Raw genomic sequence first — 17,410 nt, forward strand, 5'->3', positions numbered from 1 at the left:
TCACCTACCCAGTTATCCCCCATTGTGTAGTTGTACACCGGACCCTCACTAGAACGTGGAATTTGGGATCCATGCACGGTAGGTACTGTGTTAGCACGGGGACCGCGTTAAAATGAATTCCAATTAAAGTAATTAAATTTGGGATCCATGGCTGTGACCGCGTTATATATGAATTCACGCTCCATAGACGCGCTTTCTAGCGAGGGTCTGGTGTAGTTGATTTTTCCTTCCTAAGTGTAATATTAAACATTTATCTTTATTGAATTTAATCTTGTTGATTTCAGACCAATTCTACAATTTGTCAAGATCATTTTGAATTCTAATCCTGTGCTCCCAAATCTTTGCAATCCCACCCAGCTTGGTGTCATTCACGCGTTATAAACATACACTCCATCCCATTATCCAAGTCATTAATGAAAACACTGACTAGCAATTGACCCATGACTGACTGCTGTAGGACCCCACTCAATATGCCCTCCCAGTTTGACAGCGAACCACTGACAACTACTCTTGTCCCTACATGCTTTCAACCAGCTGTGCACCCACCTTATGTTTTCTAGATGAAATTATCATTTCCCTAGTTTGTTTATGAGAATATCATGTGGGACTGAGTCAAAAGCCTTCCTAGAACCAAGATCTCTCACATCTAATGGTTTCCCCCTATCTATTAGGCCAGTAACGTGTCAAAGAAGGAAACTGGGTTGGTTTGAGATGATTTGTTTTTGACAAATCCATGCTGGTTATTCCTCATAACCCTATTATCCTTTTGGTGCTTACAAACTGAATGTTTAATAATTTGTTCCAGTATCTTTCCAGATATTAAAGTTAGGTCTGACTGGTCTATAATTCCTGGGGGTCCTCTTTATTCCCCTTTTAAAAGATAGGTACTATGTTTGCCCTTCTCCATTCTTTGAGAACTTATGGGGGATGGTGAGGTCCCAAAACATAACTGCTAACTATTCTGAGACTGCTTCAGCTACTTCCTCAAATACCCTAGCATGAATTTCATCAGGCCCTGCCTACTTGAATACAGCTAACTTAGCTTAATATTCTTCAACTTGTTCTCTCCCTGTTTTGGCTTGTGTTCCCCTCGTTAATATTAATTGTGTTGAGTATCTGGTCACTGTTAACCTTTTTAGTGAAGGCTGAAGCAAAACAGGCATTAAACGCCTCAGCCTTCTTGATGTCATCAGATCTCCTTCTCCCCACTAAATAGAGGACCTACACTTTCCTTCCTTTCTCTTGCTCCTAATGTAATTAAAGAATCTCTTCTTATTGTCTTTCTTGTCTCTTACCAGGTGTAACTCATTTTGTGTCTTAGCCTTTCTGATTTTGTCCCTACATGCTTGTGCTATTCTTTTGTACTCTTCCTTAGCACTTTATCCATATTTCCATCTTTTGTAAGATTCCTTTTTGATTTTCAGGTCATTAACGAGCTGCTAATGGAGCTATAATGGCCTCTTACTATTCTTCCAACAGTAACCTCAGAGACAGAGGACCTTGATGGGGACCTGGTCTTTTTTGGAGCTGACTCTCTTCGGCCCCATCTGCACTGGCAAGTTTCTGCACATTAAAGCAGCTTTGCGCGCGGTAACTCCCGAGGTGTACACACTGCCAAGCCACTTAGTGCGCAGAAACTGCACAGATGCAGCACTCTAAAAAAAACACCTCGACGAGGCAACCAGTGCCCGTTGCTTACTGGTATAGCCTCCTGACAAGACAGGCAATGTCTGAAGCCCGACAAACCAGGCATGCCTGCCAGGATCAGACAAGTCTCCCAAAGTGAAAAGTGGGGGGGGGGGGGGAGGAGGGGGGAATTCTCTCACCTAAAATGAACTCACTATTCTAAACACTAACCTACAACTAACTGCAATAAAAACAGAAGGCAGAGTATGCGCTAGGAAGACACGCTAGGCCAAGGCAGTAGAGAAGGAACTGAGGACTGTTTGTCCGCACACCCCTATGTGGTATCAGTGTCTGCCACAAGACGACATAGGATGTATATGCAGGCCAAATGGACACTGCTACCTAGAAATCTCCACTCAAGGGCTCGAGAGGTGCATGTACACCTCAAGCAGAACTCCCATAGGAAAAAGAGGAAATACATTATGCTCAGCATCTAAAAAGAAGTGTAATGCTATTGCTTTGACTCCTCCCCCGAGGTACAGCTGCTGCCTACAGGTTCTACCCATTCAGGTCAGCAAGAATACTAAATGGTGCCAAAATATTACATAGACTGTAAGTCAGCTGACTGACTACTTTCAGAAAGTAGTTCAGATACCCTCTGCAACTGACTTGTTTACAAGTCAGGCTTTGAAACAACTGACAAGCACATGTTCTTAAAGGCTGAAAAGCCAACTAAATAGCAAACATATGGCTAACTTACAGAGCTGCCAGCGCTCAAAGCCTTCCAACATAGGATTATTTTATTTTTAAAAACCAGGAAAGTTCATCTGCTCCTGCTTTTCATATTTTCCTTACCTGAAGCCAGAATTCTCACACATCCATAGAACCCTAGGACTGGAAGGGACTTTGAGAGGTCATCTAGTCCAGTCCCCTGCACTCATGGCAGGGCTAAGTATTATCTAGACCATTCCTGACAGGTGTTTGTCTAACCTGCTCTTAAAAATCTCCAAAGATGAAGATTCCACCTCCCGAGGCAATTTATTCCAGTGCTCAACCACCCTGACAGCTAGGAAGTTTTTCCTAATGTCCAACATAAACCTCCCTTGCTGCAATTTAAGCCCATTGCTTCTTGTCCTATCCTCAGAGGTTAAGGAAAACAATGTTTCTCCCTCCTCCTTGTAACAACCTTTTACGTACTTGAAAACTGTTATGTCCCCTCTCAGTCTTCTCTTTTCCAGACTAAACAAACCCAATTTTTTCAATCTTCCCTCAGAGGTCGTGTTTTCTAGACTGTTAATCATTTTTGTTGCTCTTCTCTGGACTCTCTCCAGAGAGCTCTATAAATGTACTCTCTATGCCATTATCTAAATCATTGATGAAGATATTGAACAGAACCGGACCCAGAACCGATCCCTGCAGGAATCCGCTTGTTATGTCCTTCCAGTATGACTGTGAACCACTGATAACTACTCTCTAAGAACCATTTTCCAACCAGTTTTGCACCCAGCTTATAGTAGCTCCATCTAGATTTCATTTCCCTAGTTTATGTGTTGTAAACAAAGCTTTAATATCAAAGAATACATTTTAAAATATTAACCAAACACTGATTAGTCAGAGGCCCAGCTACCATTACCAAGATTCAGAGACAACAAAAGTCCAGCACATGCATGTTCAAGTGCTAGGAAAAGGAAGGATGCTGGCATTTCTGCCAAGAGATTGCCCTAGACCCTGCCTGGGAGCACTGTCCTTTGGCTAGTAAGTGTCTAATAAATTTAAGCCTAACTCTGGTAGCTGGAATGAAGAATGTACTTTCTTCTCCAGTAAGATACCTTCCCTCTCTCCCCATCCCCGCCCCCACCAATTTCCCAGTACTCCAGCTTCCATTTAAACCCTTACAAACCCATCAACAGCTCCAGTGACCGTCTCTGCTGATGTTCACATCTTTCATAAACAGCTGCAGAACAAAACTGACATGATTTTAAGCTTTACTACTGCCAAATCAGCTGTGAAATTAACCAGAGCATTTTATTTTAACTCTGCTGGGACGCAGGAAAGCTCTGAACAACAGTAACACTGGATAGCTGTCTGTCACAAGCTTTAGCAAACAACATAGCTTCTATTCATGTTTGGAAAGCTTTTTTCATAACTTTAAGTGCCAGAAGATTATGGAAGAGGACTTGGATTTGTTTCTAAGTGAAAGCTAGTTCTGCAGATGATGACGGCTTAGGCTCCCCTTCCTCCAGGGAGGAAAAAAGTTTCCTACTCGCAACTTGTAAGTGGATTTTTCAAGCCCTCTTACAGAAGCTCTTCCATACTTGATGAAGAGTTAGGGCTTGTCTACATGAGGAACTTGCTCCACAATAAGGCAGGGTGTATTTAAAGTGCTATAGCTGTTCTGGAATAACTCCCCCTGTGGAGACTTATTCTGGAACAAGAGCGTCCACACAAGGCGTTATTATAGAATAGTTATTCTGGTCAATTTTCCCCTTATAAGCCCAAATTTCACCAAAACAAAACCAAATGCCCCTGAAATTACTCCTCTTTAGTTTAATCCCAAATTTTTAGAAGAGTTTGAGGAAAACAAAACAAGAAAATAGGTCAGTAATACTTTGGTGAAGATTCACTGATATGAGAGTTAGAAGGAACCTTAAAGGAGAAAGGGCATACCTGAATCTCAGCCTTAATGGGCACTCATCACCCCTCCAGATACAGGTGCAGATGAACATATTGGAGAAGTATTACTCCTGGGGACATTCTGTGCCAAAAAATTAAAAATTCTGTGCACGATATTTTAAAATTCTGCAAATGTTATTTGTCAAAATAACGCTAAATAATTACGCCAGTTTCAATTATTTTTTTTATTTCAAAATACCTGTCAGCAAGTAAGTCTAACAATACAGACGCACACAAAAATTCCCCCAGAAGTAGAAAGTTCCCCTATGACAACCCAGTTCCTGTTTTTCTGCCCCCTTTCCCCCTCCCAGAGCCCAGCCGGGGGGCCAAGCACCCGCACCCCCTCTCCCCCAGAGCCCAGCTGCAGGGCCCCCCCCTTGCCAAAACACTCGTCCCCCTCACCCCCAGAGCCCAGGGATCTAGAGGAACAGCCTGATGCTCAGTCCCAGGCTTGCATGGAGTTTCCTGTGCGTTGCTGTCTCCTTCCCTCAGGGCATGCTGGGAACTGCAGCTGTCAGGAACCCTTTAGCTCCCTCCCTCTTCCGTCCTCCCCCCTGTTGGCAGTGTCTTCTATGCATGAGCTGGGCTCTGCTGGGTCCAGCAGCACATTTCTGTGGGAGAAAGGAAATGCTGCGTGCACAGTGTTAATTTCTGCAAAATTCTGCATTGCGCAGTGGTGCAGAATTCCCCCAGGAGTAAAGTATGTGCTGATCTTAAAAGCAGTCACAGTTCAAAAGAGATGCACTTATGTAGCTGGTGTCAACAATTAAACATTTAACTTGAAAATCCTGTTTCCATCTGAAAACGTTATACTTACTATGTCACAAGAAACACCTAACACAACTCTACATGAAAGAAAAAAAAAAGTTTCCAGTTTGTTTACTCTGTATTTGACAGCACCGTGTATAATCAGTGGCACAGCTTTGTTGATGGTCATTTGCACTTTCTGTCCTACAAAGTGACCTGACAATATTACTCATGCCCTGTTCTGGAGAGAGCTCATGTGTGTGTTCTTCCCCCGCTCAGCGAGAGGGTGTTTCCTAGTAGCAGCAGTAAAGCTGAAACTGAAGAGGCAAAAGGCAAGCATGTACATAAAAAGAAGGGGGAGAGGGTGTGGCCCATGCCAGTTTAGAGGCATTGCTTTTAAAGACCCACCCAAAAGACCCTCACAAACACAGGAGAGGGAACCTGAAAAGCCTTTAATTTTTTTTTAATTTAAAAATTTAGAAGTATTATCAGAAAAATTAATGTTAAATTAGTCTGCTCCAAAAAATTCAAGTTGCCAATGTCATTTTAAATACTCAAATTACACAAAGCTTTGAAAAAGAAAATCAGAGGGTAGTACAAAACTAAATTGTCAAAATTTTGACCAAATGACCACTGATACCTGTTTCCCAAATACCATTCATAAGGAAGAGAACTGGGAGTGAGGGATGGATGAAGAATGCCCTTTCCGCCTTCCAATTATGATAAGTGCAACAGGATGTGACATCTCGCTCAAATATCCTTCACTTCAATCCCAAAGTTCACACATATGTGGTGTCCACTCACTATTAGAATGTATCTACATCAGAAATAATCATGAAACAGAAGCTAAAGACAGGTTTCAGAGTAACAGCCGTGTTAGTCTGTATTCGCAAAAAGAAAAGGAGTCCTTGTGGCACCTTAGAGACTAACCAATTTATTTGAGCATGAGCTTTCGTGAGCTACAGCTCACTTCATCAGATGCATACCGTGGAAACTGCAGCAGACTTTATATATACACAGAGAATATGAAACAATACCTCCTCCCACCCCACTGTCCTGCTGGTAATAGCTTATCTAAAGTAATCTTCAGGTTAGGCCATTTCCAGCACAAATCCAGGTTTTCTCACCCTCCACCCCCCCACACAAATTCACTCTCCTGCTGGTGATAGCCCATCCAAAGTGACAACTCTTTACACAATGTGCATGATAATCAAGTTAGGCCATTTCCTGCACAAATCCAGGTTCTCTCACTCCCTCACCCACCCCCCTCCAAAAACCCACCCCCATACACACACAAACTCACTCTCCTGCTGGTAATAGCTCATCCAAACTGACCACTCTCCAAGTTTAAATCCAAGTTAAACCAGAACATCTGGGGGGGGGGGGGGTAGGAAAAAACAAGAGGAAATAGGCTACCTTGCATAATGACTTAGCCATGTACATTGGTCAAACTGGACAGTCTCTACGTAAAAGAATAAATGGACACAAATCAGATGTCAAGAATTATAACATTCATAAACCAGTCGGAGAACACTTCAATCTCTCTGGTCACGCAATCACAGACATGAAGGTCGCTATCTTAAAACAAAGAAACTTCAAATCCAGACTCCAGCGAGAAACTGCTGAATTGGAATTCATTTGCAAATTGGATACTATTAATTTAGGCTTAAATAGAGACTGGGAGTGGCTAAGTCATTATGCAAGGTAGCCTATTTCCTCTTGTTTTTTCCTACCCCCCCCCCCCCAGATGTTCTGGTTTAACTTGGTTTTAAACTTGGAGAGTGGTCAGTTTGGATGAGCTATTACCAGCAGGAGGGTGAGTCTGTGTGTGTATGGGGGTGGGTTTTTGGAGGGGGGTGAGGGAGTGGGAGAGCCTGGATTTGTGCAGGAGATGGCCTAGCTTCATTGTCATGCACATTGTGTGGGGAGTTGTCACTTTGGATGGGCTGTCACCAGCAGGAGAGTGAGTTTGTGTGGGGGGGTGGAGGGTGAGAGGACCTGGATTTGTGCTGGAGATGGCCTAGCCTGTTGCTCACTTTAGATAAGCTATTACCAGCAGGACAGTGGGGTGGGAGGAGGTATTGTTTCATATTCTCTGTGTATATATAAAGTCTGCTGCAGTTTCCACGGTATGCATCTGATGAAGTGAGCTGTAGCTCACGAAAGCTCATGCTCAAATAAATTGGTTAGTCTCTAAGGTGCCACAAGGACTCCTTTTCTTTTTGCGAATACAGACTAACACGGCTGTTACTCTGAAGCTTATCTGGAGTAATCTTCAGGTTGGGCCATTTCCAGCGCAGGTCCGGGTTTTCTCGCCCTCCACCCCCCCACGCGGGTTCGCTCTTCTGCTGGTGGTGGCCCATCCGGGGTGACAGCTCTTTACACAATGTGTATGATGGTCAAGTTGGGCCATTTCCTGCGCAGGTCCGGGTTCTCTCGCTCCCTCATCCCCCTCCGGGGACCCACCCCCATGCACACACAGACTCGCTCTCCTGCTGGTAATAGCAGGAACAAAGCTTGCAACAAAGCCCGTTGCCAATTGTGCCCACATATCTATTCAGGGGATACCATCACAGGGCCTAATAACATCAGCCACACTATCAGAGGCTCGTTCACCTGCACATCCACCAATGTGATTTATGCCATCATGTGCCAGCAACGCCCCTCTGCCATGTACATTGGTCAAACTGGACAGTCTCTACGTAAAAGAATAAATGGACACAAATCAGATGTCAAGAATTATAATATTCATAAACCAGTCGGAGAACACTTCAATCTCTCTGGTCACGCAATCACAGACATGAAGGTCGCTATCTTAAAACAAAAAAACTTCAAATCCAGACTCCAGCGAGAAACTGCTGAATTGGAATTCATTTGCAAATTGGATACTATTAATTTAGGCTTAAATAGAGACTGGGAGTGGCTAAGTCATTATGCAAGGTAGCCTATTTCCTCTTGTTTTTTCCTACCCCCCCCCCCCCCAGATGTTCTGGTTTAACTTGGATTTAAACTTGGAGAGTGGTCAGTTTGGATGAGCTATTACCAGCAGGAGAGTGAGTTTGTGTGTGTATGGGGGTGGGTTTTTGGAGGGGGGTGGGTGAGGGAGTGAGAGAACCTGGATTTGTGCAGGAAATGGCCTAACTTGATTATCATGCACATTGTGTAAAGAGTTGTCACTTTGGATGGGCTATCACCAGCAGGAGAGTGAATTTGTGTGGGGGGGTGGAGGGTGAGAAAACCTGGATTTGTGCTGGAAATGGCCTAACCTGAAGATTACTTTAGATAAGCTATTACCAGCAGGACAGTGGGGTGGGAGGAGGTATTGTTTCATATTCTCTGTGTATATATAAAGTCTGCTGCAGTTTCCACGGTATGCATCTGATGAAGTGAGCTGTAGCTCACGAAAGCTCATGCTCAAATAAATTGGTTAGTCTCTAAGGTGCCACAAGGACTCCTTTTCTTTAAGCTAAAGACAGTTATTTACACTGAAGGAATGCATCCCACAGGGTGTAAGTTTCCTTTACGAACAATTTTTGTATTTGTCATTCTGGGTCTCTCTCACACACTGTTCCCCACATTTGAGAAACATGGGAGGAGAGAAGAGAGGAAAGGCAATTGTTTAAAAATATATTTTATATATTTATTTCAGCAGTTTGACAGACAATTTTGGTTGGGGTACGGGAGGAAGCAATTGTAGCATTTTTTAATCTTATTTTTTAAATTAAGATTTGATAATATTAAGTTAAAGGCCTTCCTATTAGCCCACAATAAGATTACCACCCAAGTGAAATTCCTCAACCATTTATTAAGCTCAGGTTCTGGTTATTAACTCAGACAGGAAGCACTCTGAAATTACCATCCTAATAAAAACAAAATAAAGGAACAACAGAGAAGGATATTTGACAAGAGAATCAAGTGACCATTTTAAAAGCATAACATTTCTTTGATTTCTGATGGTTTAAAATGGTGGTGCTTAATTTTATGGTTTAAAATTAAGTGGTGCTTTTGCTTAACACTTATAAAATTGTTTCTAAATCTCCAATACAATTTGGATTCAGAAGAATCAAGTCCACACTTTGTAAGTTATCACTATATTGCTTTATCAGTGTTATTTACATTTTTAAAGGGGTGGAGGCAAAAATTGTTTTGTAACGTACCAATCTTCAGCAGTCTTGAAGATCCTGCTTTTAAACCAGCCAGCACTGGAAGTAGTTTAGATCTTAAAGTTAAAATTATGAGACCTTTTGTACATAGAGAGATACCAAGAACTCAGAGCATAGCACAACCTACACCTGAATGTTCCAATGCTATATTTAATAATTATGGCTACTGTTTTCAAAATCATTCACTAATTTTTTGTGCCTGAACTGAGAAGAAACTGATTGATTTTCAGAAAGGCTGAAAATTTCTCAAGGTAGGAACACAGGAATTGGAGGTCCATAAAATTAGTGAACATTTCTGAAAATGTGACTGTATAATATTTAGAGTTTTAGTATTTCCATATACCAGACAAAGAATTCAAGCACTGATTCCATACACTTATTTCTTACCTTCTGAAAAGCAAGATCTACATTACCACTAAAAAAAGTCACAACTTCAATATACACACAAATCTTATCCAAAAGTACACAACCATTTTCAAATGTATACTCATAATATGCTACAACAAAATAGCTAATTAAACAGGTGTTTGTGCACTTCAGTGTGATTCTCCATTCTGGGATGTATGCACACTGGGTGGCAGCATGAACTGAAACAGAGGGACAGAAACGTTACTAGTGTGATCTAACATACTGATGGTGGTAGGCTACTCCTTGTAGATTGGTACTGTATTCTGCAAATGTTACCTAAATTTATGATTACTTTGCTGTTTAGTGCTTATGTTGCTCTGAAGACGTGCACTTGAGCAACCTTCAATGCAGAGAATCCTGTTTGGGAAGCCCAGGCTAACACTCTGCTACTACTTTAAAGTCACCATTCACTAGCACTGTAAACAAACACAACTGGCATGACCGTCACAGTCTAGTGCATTCCAGAATCATAGGATCAGCCACAGGGTCAACCTTTGCTGCAAAGTTGAGCAACAGTCTAAGCTATTATTTTAAAAGTAAAGATCTTTAGTGTTTATGCAAGAAAGGTTAAAAACATTAACTTAGTCTAACCAATGTATTGTTTTTCTGAGTCTGCAGACAGACTAAGGGCTTGCCTACACTACAAAATTAAGTAGACTATCTAATTCGACCTCAAGCCTCCGAGTTAATTAAGTCGATCGCGTGTGACCACACCACACTCATTATCTCGATGGAATATGTCCTCACTAGCAACGCCTGCATCAATGCACAAAGCAGTGCATCATGGGTAGCTATCCTAACATGCAACTTGCTATAGTGTGTTTTGGGAAGTTTGTGCAATGCCTCATGGGACCAAAACATTGTCGCAGGGGAGAATGGGAACATTGCGTCGGCATCCCATGATGCACTGTCCTCCCTCCCTCATATCAGTGGCAAACAACCCCGTGGTTTTCGTGCCTTAAAACCCCATGCATATGCCATAACCCCAGAAGCACAGAGCTTTCTCAGTTGTGCACTCTTGCCGTGAGCATCTCAAACACCTCGCGCCTTCTCTTGCAGTACCTCCAGAGCCAAAGTAGGGTCCACCACGCGGAACACAGCGATGTCCTGCAAGCAGCCCTGCTGCAAGCCATTGGAAAAAAAAAAAAAAAAACAATTCAGAGTTGCTGCTGGCAGTCACAGAGCAGCTGCACTCTGTTGAGTGCCATTTCTGGCCCCACAAAACAAGCACTGACTGGTGGGACCGCACCGTTTTGCAGGTCTGGGATGACGAGCAGTGGCTGCAGAACTTTCGAATGTGGAAGGCCACCTTCCAGGAACTCTGTGCAGAGCTTTCCCCTGCCCTGCAGTTCAACAACACAAAAATGAGAGCTGCTCTGACAGTGGAGAAGCGAGTGGAGATCACTATTTGGAAGCTTGCACTGCCAGACAGTTACCGGGCAGTAGGGAATTAATTTGGAGTAGGTAAATCAACCATGGGAGCTGCTGTGCTTCAAGTGTGCAGGGTCATTAATTGACTTCTGCTGTGAAGGGTAGCGAGTCTGATAAATTTGCAGGACATAGTGGATGGTTTTGCCGCGATGGGGTTCCCTAATTGCGGTGGGGCAATAGATGGCACACATATCCCCATCTTGGCACCAGACCACCTTGCCAAAGAGTACATAAAACCGAAAGGGATTCTTTTCAATGGTGCTGCAAGCGCTGGTGAATCACAGGGGGCGTTTCACCAACATCAACGTAGGATGGTCGGGAAAGGTTCATGATGGGCATATCTTTAGGAACTGGGGTCTGTTCAAAAAGCTGCAATCTGGGACTTTCCTTCCAGACCACAAAATGAACACTGATGACATTGAGATGCCTGTAGTTATCCTGGGGGACACAACCTACACCTTGCTCGCATAGCTCATGAAGCCATACACCGGCTGTCTGGATAGCAGCAAGGAACGGCTCGACTATAGGATCAGCAAGTGCAAAATGGTGGTTGAATGTGCCTTTGGTTGTTTGAAAGGATGCTGGAGAACTTTACTAACAAGGTTGGACCTCAGTGAATAGAAAATCCGCATGGTTATAGCTGCCTGCTCCATAATGTCTGTGGAAAAAAAGGGGGGAATTTTCCACAGGAGTGGACAATTGAGGCAGATCACATGGCAGCCATTTTTGAGCAGCCAGACACCAGGGCAATAAGAAGAGTATAGCAAGGAGCGCTGCATATCCACAAGGCTTTGAAAAGCCGTTTCAATAATGAGTCACAGTTATGTGAGCTGCTTGTCTGCATTGTGTATTCCCAAAGCTTCACCTGGGCTTGTATCATGGTCCCTGTAAAGCCAACCCCATGCCAACGCCCACTGCTTCTATTCAATAAACAACATTTATTTCTCAAATCCATTTACTTTATTTAACAAACATAAGTAAAGAGGGAGAACAGAAAAAAGTTAGCTTTGGGGAAAAGGGGTTATGAAGCTGGAACAGGTGTAACATAACATTTTCAGCGGTGTAACATAACACCACATTCTAGACCATCAAAGGTCCGTGAATGGGCGCCTTCTGTTCCTTGTACCCTACCCCTGAGTTAAGTGAAAGGGATAATGGACTTTTCGCCCACACTTCATGGAACGCTTGGGGTAGGGGGATTCTGCACCAGGTGATGCTGGCTGACCACCAGGGTCTCTACTCTCCTGCTTCTGTTCCTGCAGTTCACCCAGACTCCTCAACGTCTGATTGGTCCCACATAATCCGAAGCATCTCATCCTGCACCGCACACTCACGGGAAGCTTTTCTGCTCTCCATGTCCACGTCTAACTTCTCAGACAATGAAATCCTCCATTCTCTCAGTTCTGTGTCAGCTGTCCCGGAGGCGTTCATTATCTCGGTGAACATGTCCTCCCGCGTTCTCTTTTTCCTCCTTCTAATCAGCTAAAGTTGGCTTTCAGATGTTGATGACACGCCAAAGGACACATTTCCAGCTGTCAGTCATGGGAAAAAAGAAAGGTACCATTGTACATGCATAAAATGTTTCCATAGCAAGGACATTTTCATTAACAAAACAAAACTTATTTCACTAGGTGCAAGCCATAATCAGAACCCGCAACGGTTCACTGTGCCAGCCATGGCAAGTAGCGCCCCCACCACCACCCCGAGTCATAGGTGACCACACTTTTAATGAAGTTTATGGCATGCTCATGTTGGGAGCAGAGGTAGCTAGTCGAACAATTGCCCCTTCCCATAGCACCAAAGGAAGCTGTTTACGAACAGGGCGGAGGGGGGAACGTTTTCACTCCCAAATTACGGAATCTCACAGGTGGTGAGAATATCAGCCATTAAGTTACTTACTGACCTATGCCGAGCATAGTAAAGGCACATTAGCGGCCGTGTGGTTTGGCGATCCGGAATGTGTGGGGTGGGGTGGGTCTACATGCTTCCCCGCCCTATTCTTGTAAGTGCACTTTTAATGAGAACTTCCCCCGTATCACATAGGATCACCTAGGGGAAATCAGTCTCCTGAGAGTAACAGAGGCAAAAAGACAGGTTTCAGAGTAACAGCCGTGTTAGTCTGTATTCGCAAAAAGAAAAGGAGTCCTTGTGGCACCTTAGAGACTAACCAATTTATCCACGGTATGCATCTGATGAAGTGAGCTGTAGCTCACGAAAGCTCATGCTCAAATAAATTGGTTAGTCTCTAAGGTGCCACAAGGACTCCTTTTTCTTAGAGGCAAAAAGGAAGGAGATGCTGGTCCTTATATTGCTATGCTGTTACCACAATGATGCCAGCAAATTAATTCAGCAGTTGTGTAGGAAAATGTCCAAGAAATAAGACTGCCCTGCCCAGAAACCTTCTGCAAAGGATTGCAGAGTACCTCCATGAAAGTTTCCTAGAGATATCCATGGAGGATTCCCAAGCTATCCCAGTCCACATAAAAAGTCTTTTCCGGGGGCGTAGCTGGAGCAGCCTCTCGTAAACTGAGAGCCACAGAACTTTGCTTTTTCTTCACAGTAAACATGCAATACCACAGAACGTGTGTGTCCGCTAAAGTTTAATTGGACTTTGATTGTAACTGTACACTCCCCAGAGGTGCCTTCCCTGACATCACAGTCAACCACCATGATGTCCTACGACCCACAGGGCTCCAGGGTTAAAAATATTTCCTGGCTCTTAGGGAGACTGGATCCACCACTCGCCTGTCTCCCATTCTCCTCCTCCTTCTCATCCACCATATCGTTCTCCCTGTTGTCCTAGACTCACACCTGTGAGGTGTCCACGTTGCTTGTGGGGGTACCGGTAAGGTCACCCCCAAGAATCACATGCAGTTCGCTGTAAAACCGGCATGTGAGGGGTTCAGCACCAGAATGACTGTTTGCCTCCCTTGCCTTCTGGTACGCTTGGCGAAGTTCTTTTATGTTCACGCTGCACTGCTGTCCGTCCCTCATGTAGCCCTTCTCCCTCATTCCACGAGCAATCTTCGCATAGATCGCAGTGTTTCTTCTGTTGGATTGGAGCTCTGTCTCCACAGACTCTTCTCCCCACACAGCAATGAGATCCATCACGTCCTCTGCAGACCAGGCTGGAGCGCATTTGGGGCGTGTAGTCTCCATGATCAGCTGTGTTCAAGCTGGCACATTCCCAATGCTGATCAAACAGGAAATGGGAAATCAAAAATTCCCGGGGCTTTAGCAGGAGAGGGTCTGTTTCCTGTGTACCTGGCTGCAGTGCAGCAGAGTTGAGAATGATCTCCAGAGCGGTCACAGACGAGCATTGTGGTACACCACCTAGAGGCCAATTAAGTCGAATTACACAATGCTGCGTCTGCTCTACCTCACAGTCGACCCATGAAAATCTAATTAAGCGCGGCCCCTCTCGCAGAGGTGGATTACAGAAGTTGACATTAGAGGCGATTTAAGTCGGCATAAAGGACCCAGTATTGTGGACACATACATTAACAGGTCAACTTAAGGCGGCTTCCTTCAACCTAACTCTAGTATAGACCAGGCCCAAGACAAGAATTCTGAGAAATGCAGACTTCCCCATTCTCCTCCAAAACCATCGAAATCTATCACTAACATTTTGATGATCATGAACTATTTCACCGATGACTACTTAATCAGGAACATACTGCTAATATGCTTATCCCACAATACCAAACTGTCTGACACACCTTTCTAGATTCCAGAAACCTTAAATGTCCCCCATCCAGCTGCCAAAACTTGCAGTTTCCTTCAACATCCCTCTCCAAAACAATTTATATAAATTAATCTGTATAATATAAACATTACAGTACATTGACAATTTGAGCCCAGAAAAAAATGAATATCAATTAACAATACTGTATTATTTAATAGGTAATGCAATAAAAAACTATTTTTTTTAATCTCCCAGATGTTGCCCCAAAATTTCCTGTTTTAGAGAGTCACCAAAACCAGACTTGCTGGAATTGACCTGTCATTTATTTAACACTTGTTTTTAAAGTAATCTATTCAGACATAGATTAGATTTGAAAATTGTTACACAAATAGAAAACGAAAGGAAGCTGATCAACTGTGCAGTTATTCAATCCGAAGCAAGATCAAATGAATGCCATCCTCCATCATCAAATACTTGTGCTAATGTAGTACAGTGTTGACAGCAGCTCCACCTGTTAGCTGTAGGTCACAAATTTAAGCAAAAATGCTACCAATAAGTATTTTCTCTTTTAAGACCTCTTTCATCGACAGTGTTCAAACCAAAATTTGCAGAAACAGCACAAAAGCTTGCCTCAATACAGAGAAATGACTAAACAAAAATAACTTTTTAAAATAGATAAATGAAAACTTTATCTGGTAATTAGGCAACAGAAGAGACGTATAATCTGCAGGATTCCAAGAGGCACTCAACGTTTTACAGGGTGGTTTTATCCTTCATAAATACAATCTGGCTGCAGCAACCCAAACCACAAAGTTCTTGTCTCAATTATAAAATACCTTTGGGCATTTACAAAAGATAAACTGAAAGGAAAAGATGCATCAATAAAGTTCTCATTTATAAGTGTATTGCCTATTACAGGACAGCATTGTATTTCACCCCTTTTGCGGGGGAGATCAGGAAGATCTGTTTGTTCATAGAAATAATACAAAAACCTCACTTTGCAGTGGTATTTTTCCATATGGACTGTGTGCGCGCGTGGCTATGCCTTTGGGAAGGATGACTCTTAACCGGTTTATTTTCTTTCACTCGCAGAACTCAACAACAGCACAAACCCTTTCCCCCCCGGCCACCCCCTCCCTGAGCGCGGGTCAGCTGGCAGAAAACCATCCCCTTTCTCGGGGAGGTCCGGGCTTCTTCCGACAGATCGCCATCGCCCTGCTCCCCGACAGGCCTCGGCTTTTGTGAGGAGACTCCCAGCGCGGGTCCGGCCACTGGCGGCCGCGGAGAGACGCGGGGGGGGGGGACACGCCCCAAGGGGAGCGCGCGGGGGGGGGGACACGCCCCAAGGGGGGGACACGCCCCCAGGCAGCAGAGCCCGGCCAGGCCGGAGTCCGCCCGAGCGCGGGGGTTTATAAACGGACCCCGGGGGCAAGGGCCCCCAGCCGCAGCCCGGTACCCGCCCATCCCCGGGGCCCGCCGGCTCCGCAGCGGCCCGGCCTGGGACTCCCCGGCCCCGGACCCCGCCCCCCGCGGCAGGTGATGCGGGGTTCGGCTCAGGCTGGCCGCCGGGGCCGGGCTCGCCCGGGGCGCCGCAGGGACGCGGGGCCGCCCTCACCTGCCGAGCGGCCGCTTCATGGCCGGCTCCCCGGGGGGCCGCGCGCTCGCGGCGCCGGCCAGGCGCAGGCCGCGCCTCAGGCTGCAGCCCGGCTCGGGCGGGCCGGCGGGGCGCTCGTGCTCCAGCGTGACGGACTCGTTCCGCTTTCTCATCCCGCGGCCCCGTCTCTCGCCGGCAACACCGGGGGCGGCGGCGGCTCCTGTCCCCGAGCTCAGCCCCGGCCCTTCCCTACATCGCACCGGCAGCGGCGAGGCCGCGACCCGCCCCCGCCCGCCCCCGCCAATCAGAGGCGGCGGGGAGACCACGTGACGGCACGGCCCGTCGCTCGGGGCTCCGGGGGTGGCCCCAGCTTCTCCTGCCCACACCAAAGATGGCTAGCGAGCCCCTGGCGGCCATCTTGAGTGGGGGCAAGCGGGCACAAGCCCACGCCGGCCATCTTGAGTGGGGGCAAGCGGGCACAAGCCCACGCCGGCCATCTTGAGTGGGGGCAAGCGGGCACAAGCCCACGGCGGCCACTGTGGGGGGTGGTATCTAGGCCTCCACAGGCAGCGCGAGGGAAGATCCCTTCCCGGGTCTGGGCACGTGGGGCAACGCAGGCTGCTCTTCCAGCCCCTCCCCCCCCCCAGACCTGCGCCCCTGCACCGGGCGCTGCGTGTGGCCACCCCTACCCTCCCTGCCCCTCCCACAGGGCAGCTACGGAGACCACCAGAAGAGAAAATGTCAACCCAGGGTTCTTCAGCCCTCCTTGGCACCCACGTTTCCCTGCCAGGGCCGTGCAATGGGGGGTTTGCAGGCGTGACGACACCCCCACATTGTCCAGAGCAGGCCGCTTTCCTCATGCCTCTCCTAGTTAAATCATACATCAACCCTTCTGAGGAGGAAAATCACAGCATCCCTCCCTAAATACTGAGCCCCCCTGACTTCAACCCTGGGCCTGAATTTTCAGAAGTGCTGATCAGGTCCAACTGTTCCCCCACCCGCAAAAAAAATACCCTTGTCTAACCTCAAAACTCTGGGCAGAGGTCTCTGTGAAGTCTCTTTCTTTCTGTCCACCCCCCACAC

At 45.7% G+C, this 17,410-nt stretch overlaps 1 protein-coding gene across 1 annotated transcript in view; it reads right to left on the reverse strand.

The window, feature by feature from the left end:
- ABHD12 (abhydrolase domain containing 12, lysophospholipase) overlaps nucleotides 1-16,611 on the reverse strand; it is a 57,215-nt gene extending 40,604 nt beyond the window's left edge. The window contains exon 1 of the mRNA XM_077814263.1: nucleotides 16,349-16,611. Coding sequence (XP_077670389.1) covers nucleotides 16,349-16,500 — 152 coding nt within the window. The 5' untranslated portion in view covers nucleotides 16,501-16,611. The remainder of the gene's footprint in view (nucleotides 1-16,348) is intronic.
- Nucleotides 16,612-17,410: the final 799 nt, after the last annotated feature.

Source organism: Eretmochelys imbricata, chromosome 3 (genome assembly GCF_965152235.1).
Source record: "Eretmochelys imbricata isolate rEreImb1 chromosome 3, rEreImb1.hap1, whole genome shotgun sequence".
NCBI classification, from domain to species: domain Eukaryota; kingdom Metazoa; phylum Chordata; order Testudines; family Cheloniidae; genus Eretmochelys; species Eretmochelys imbricata.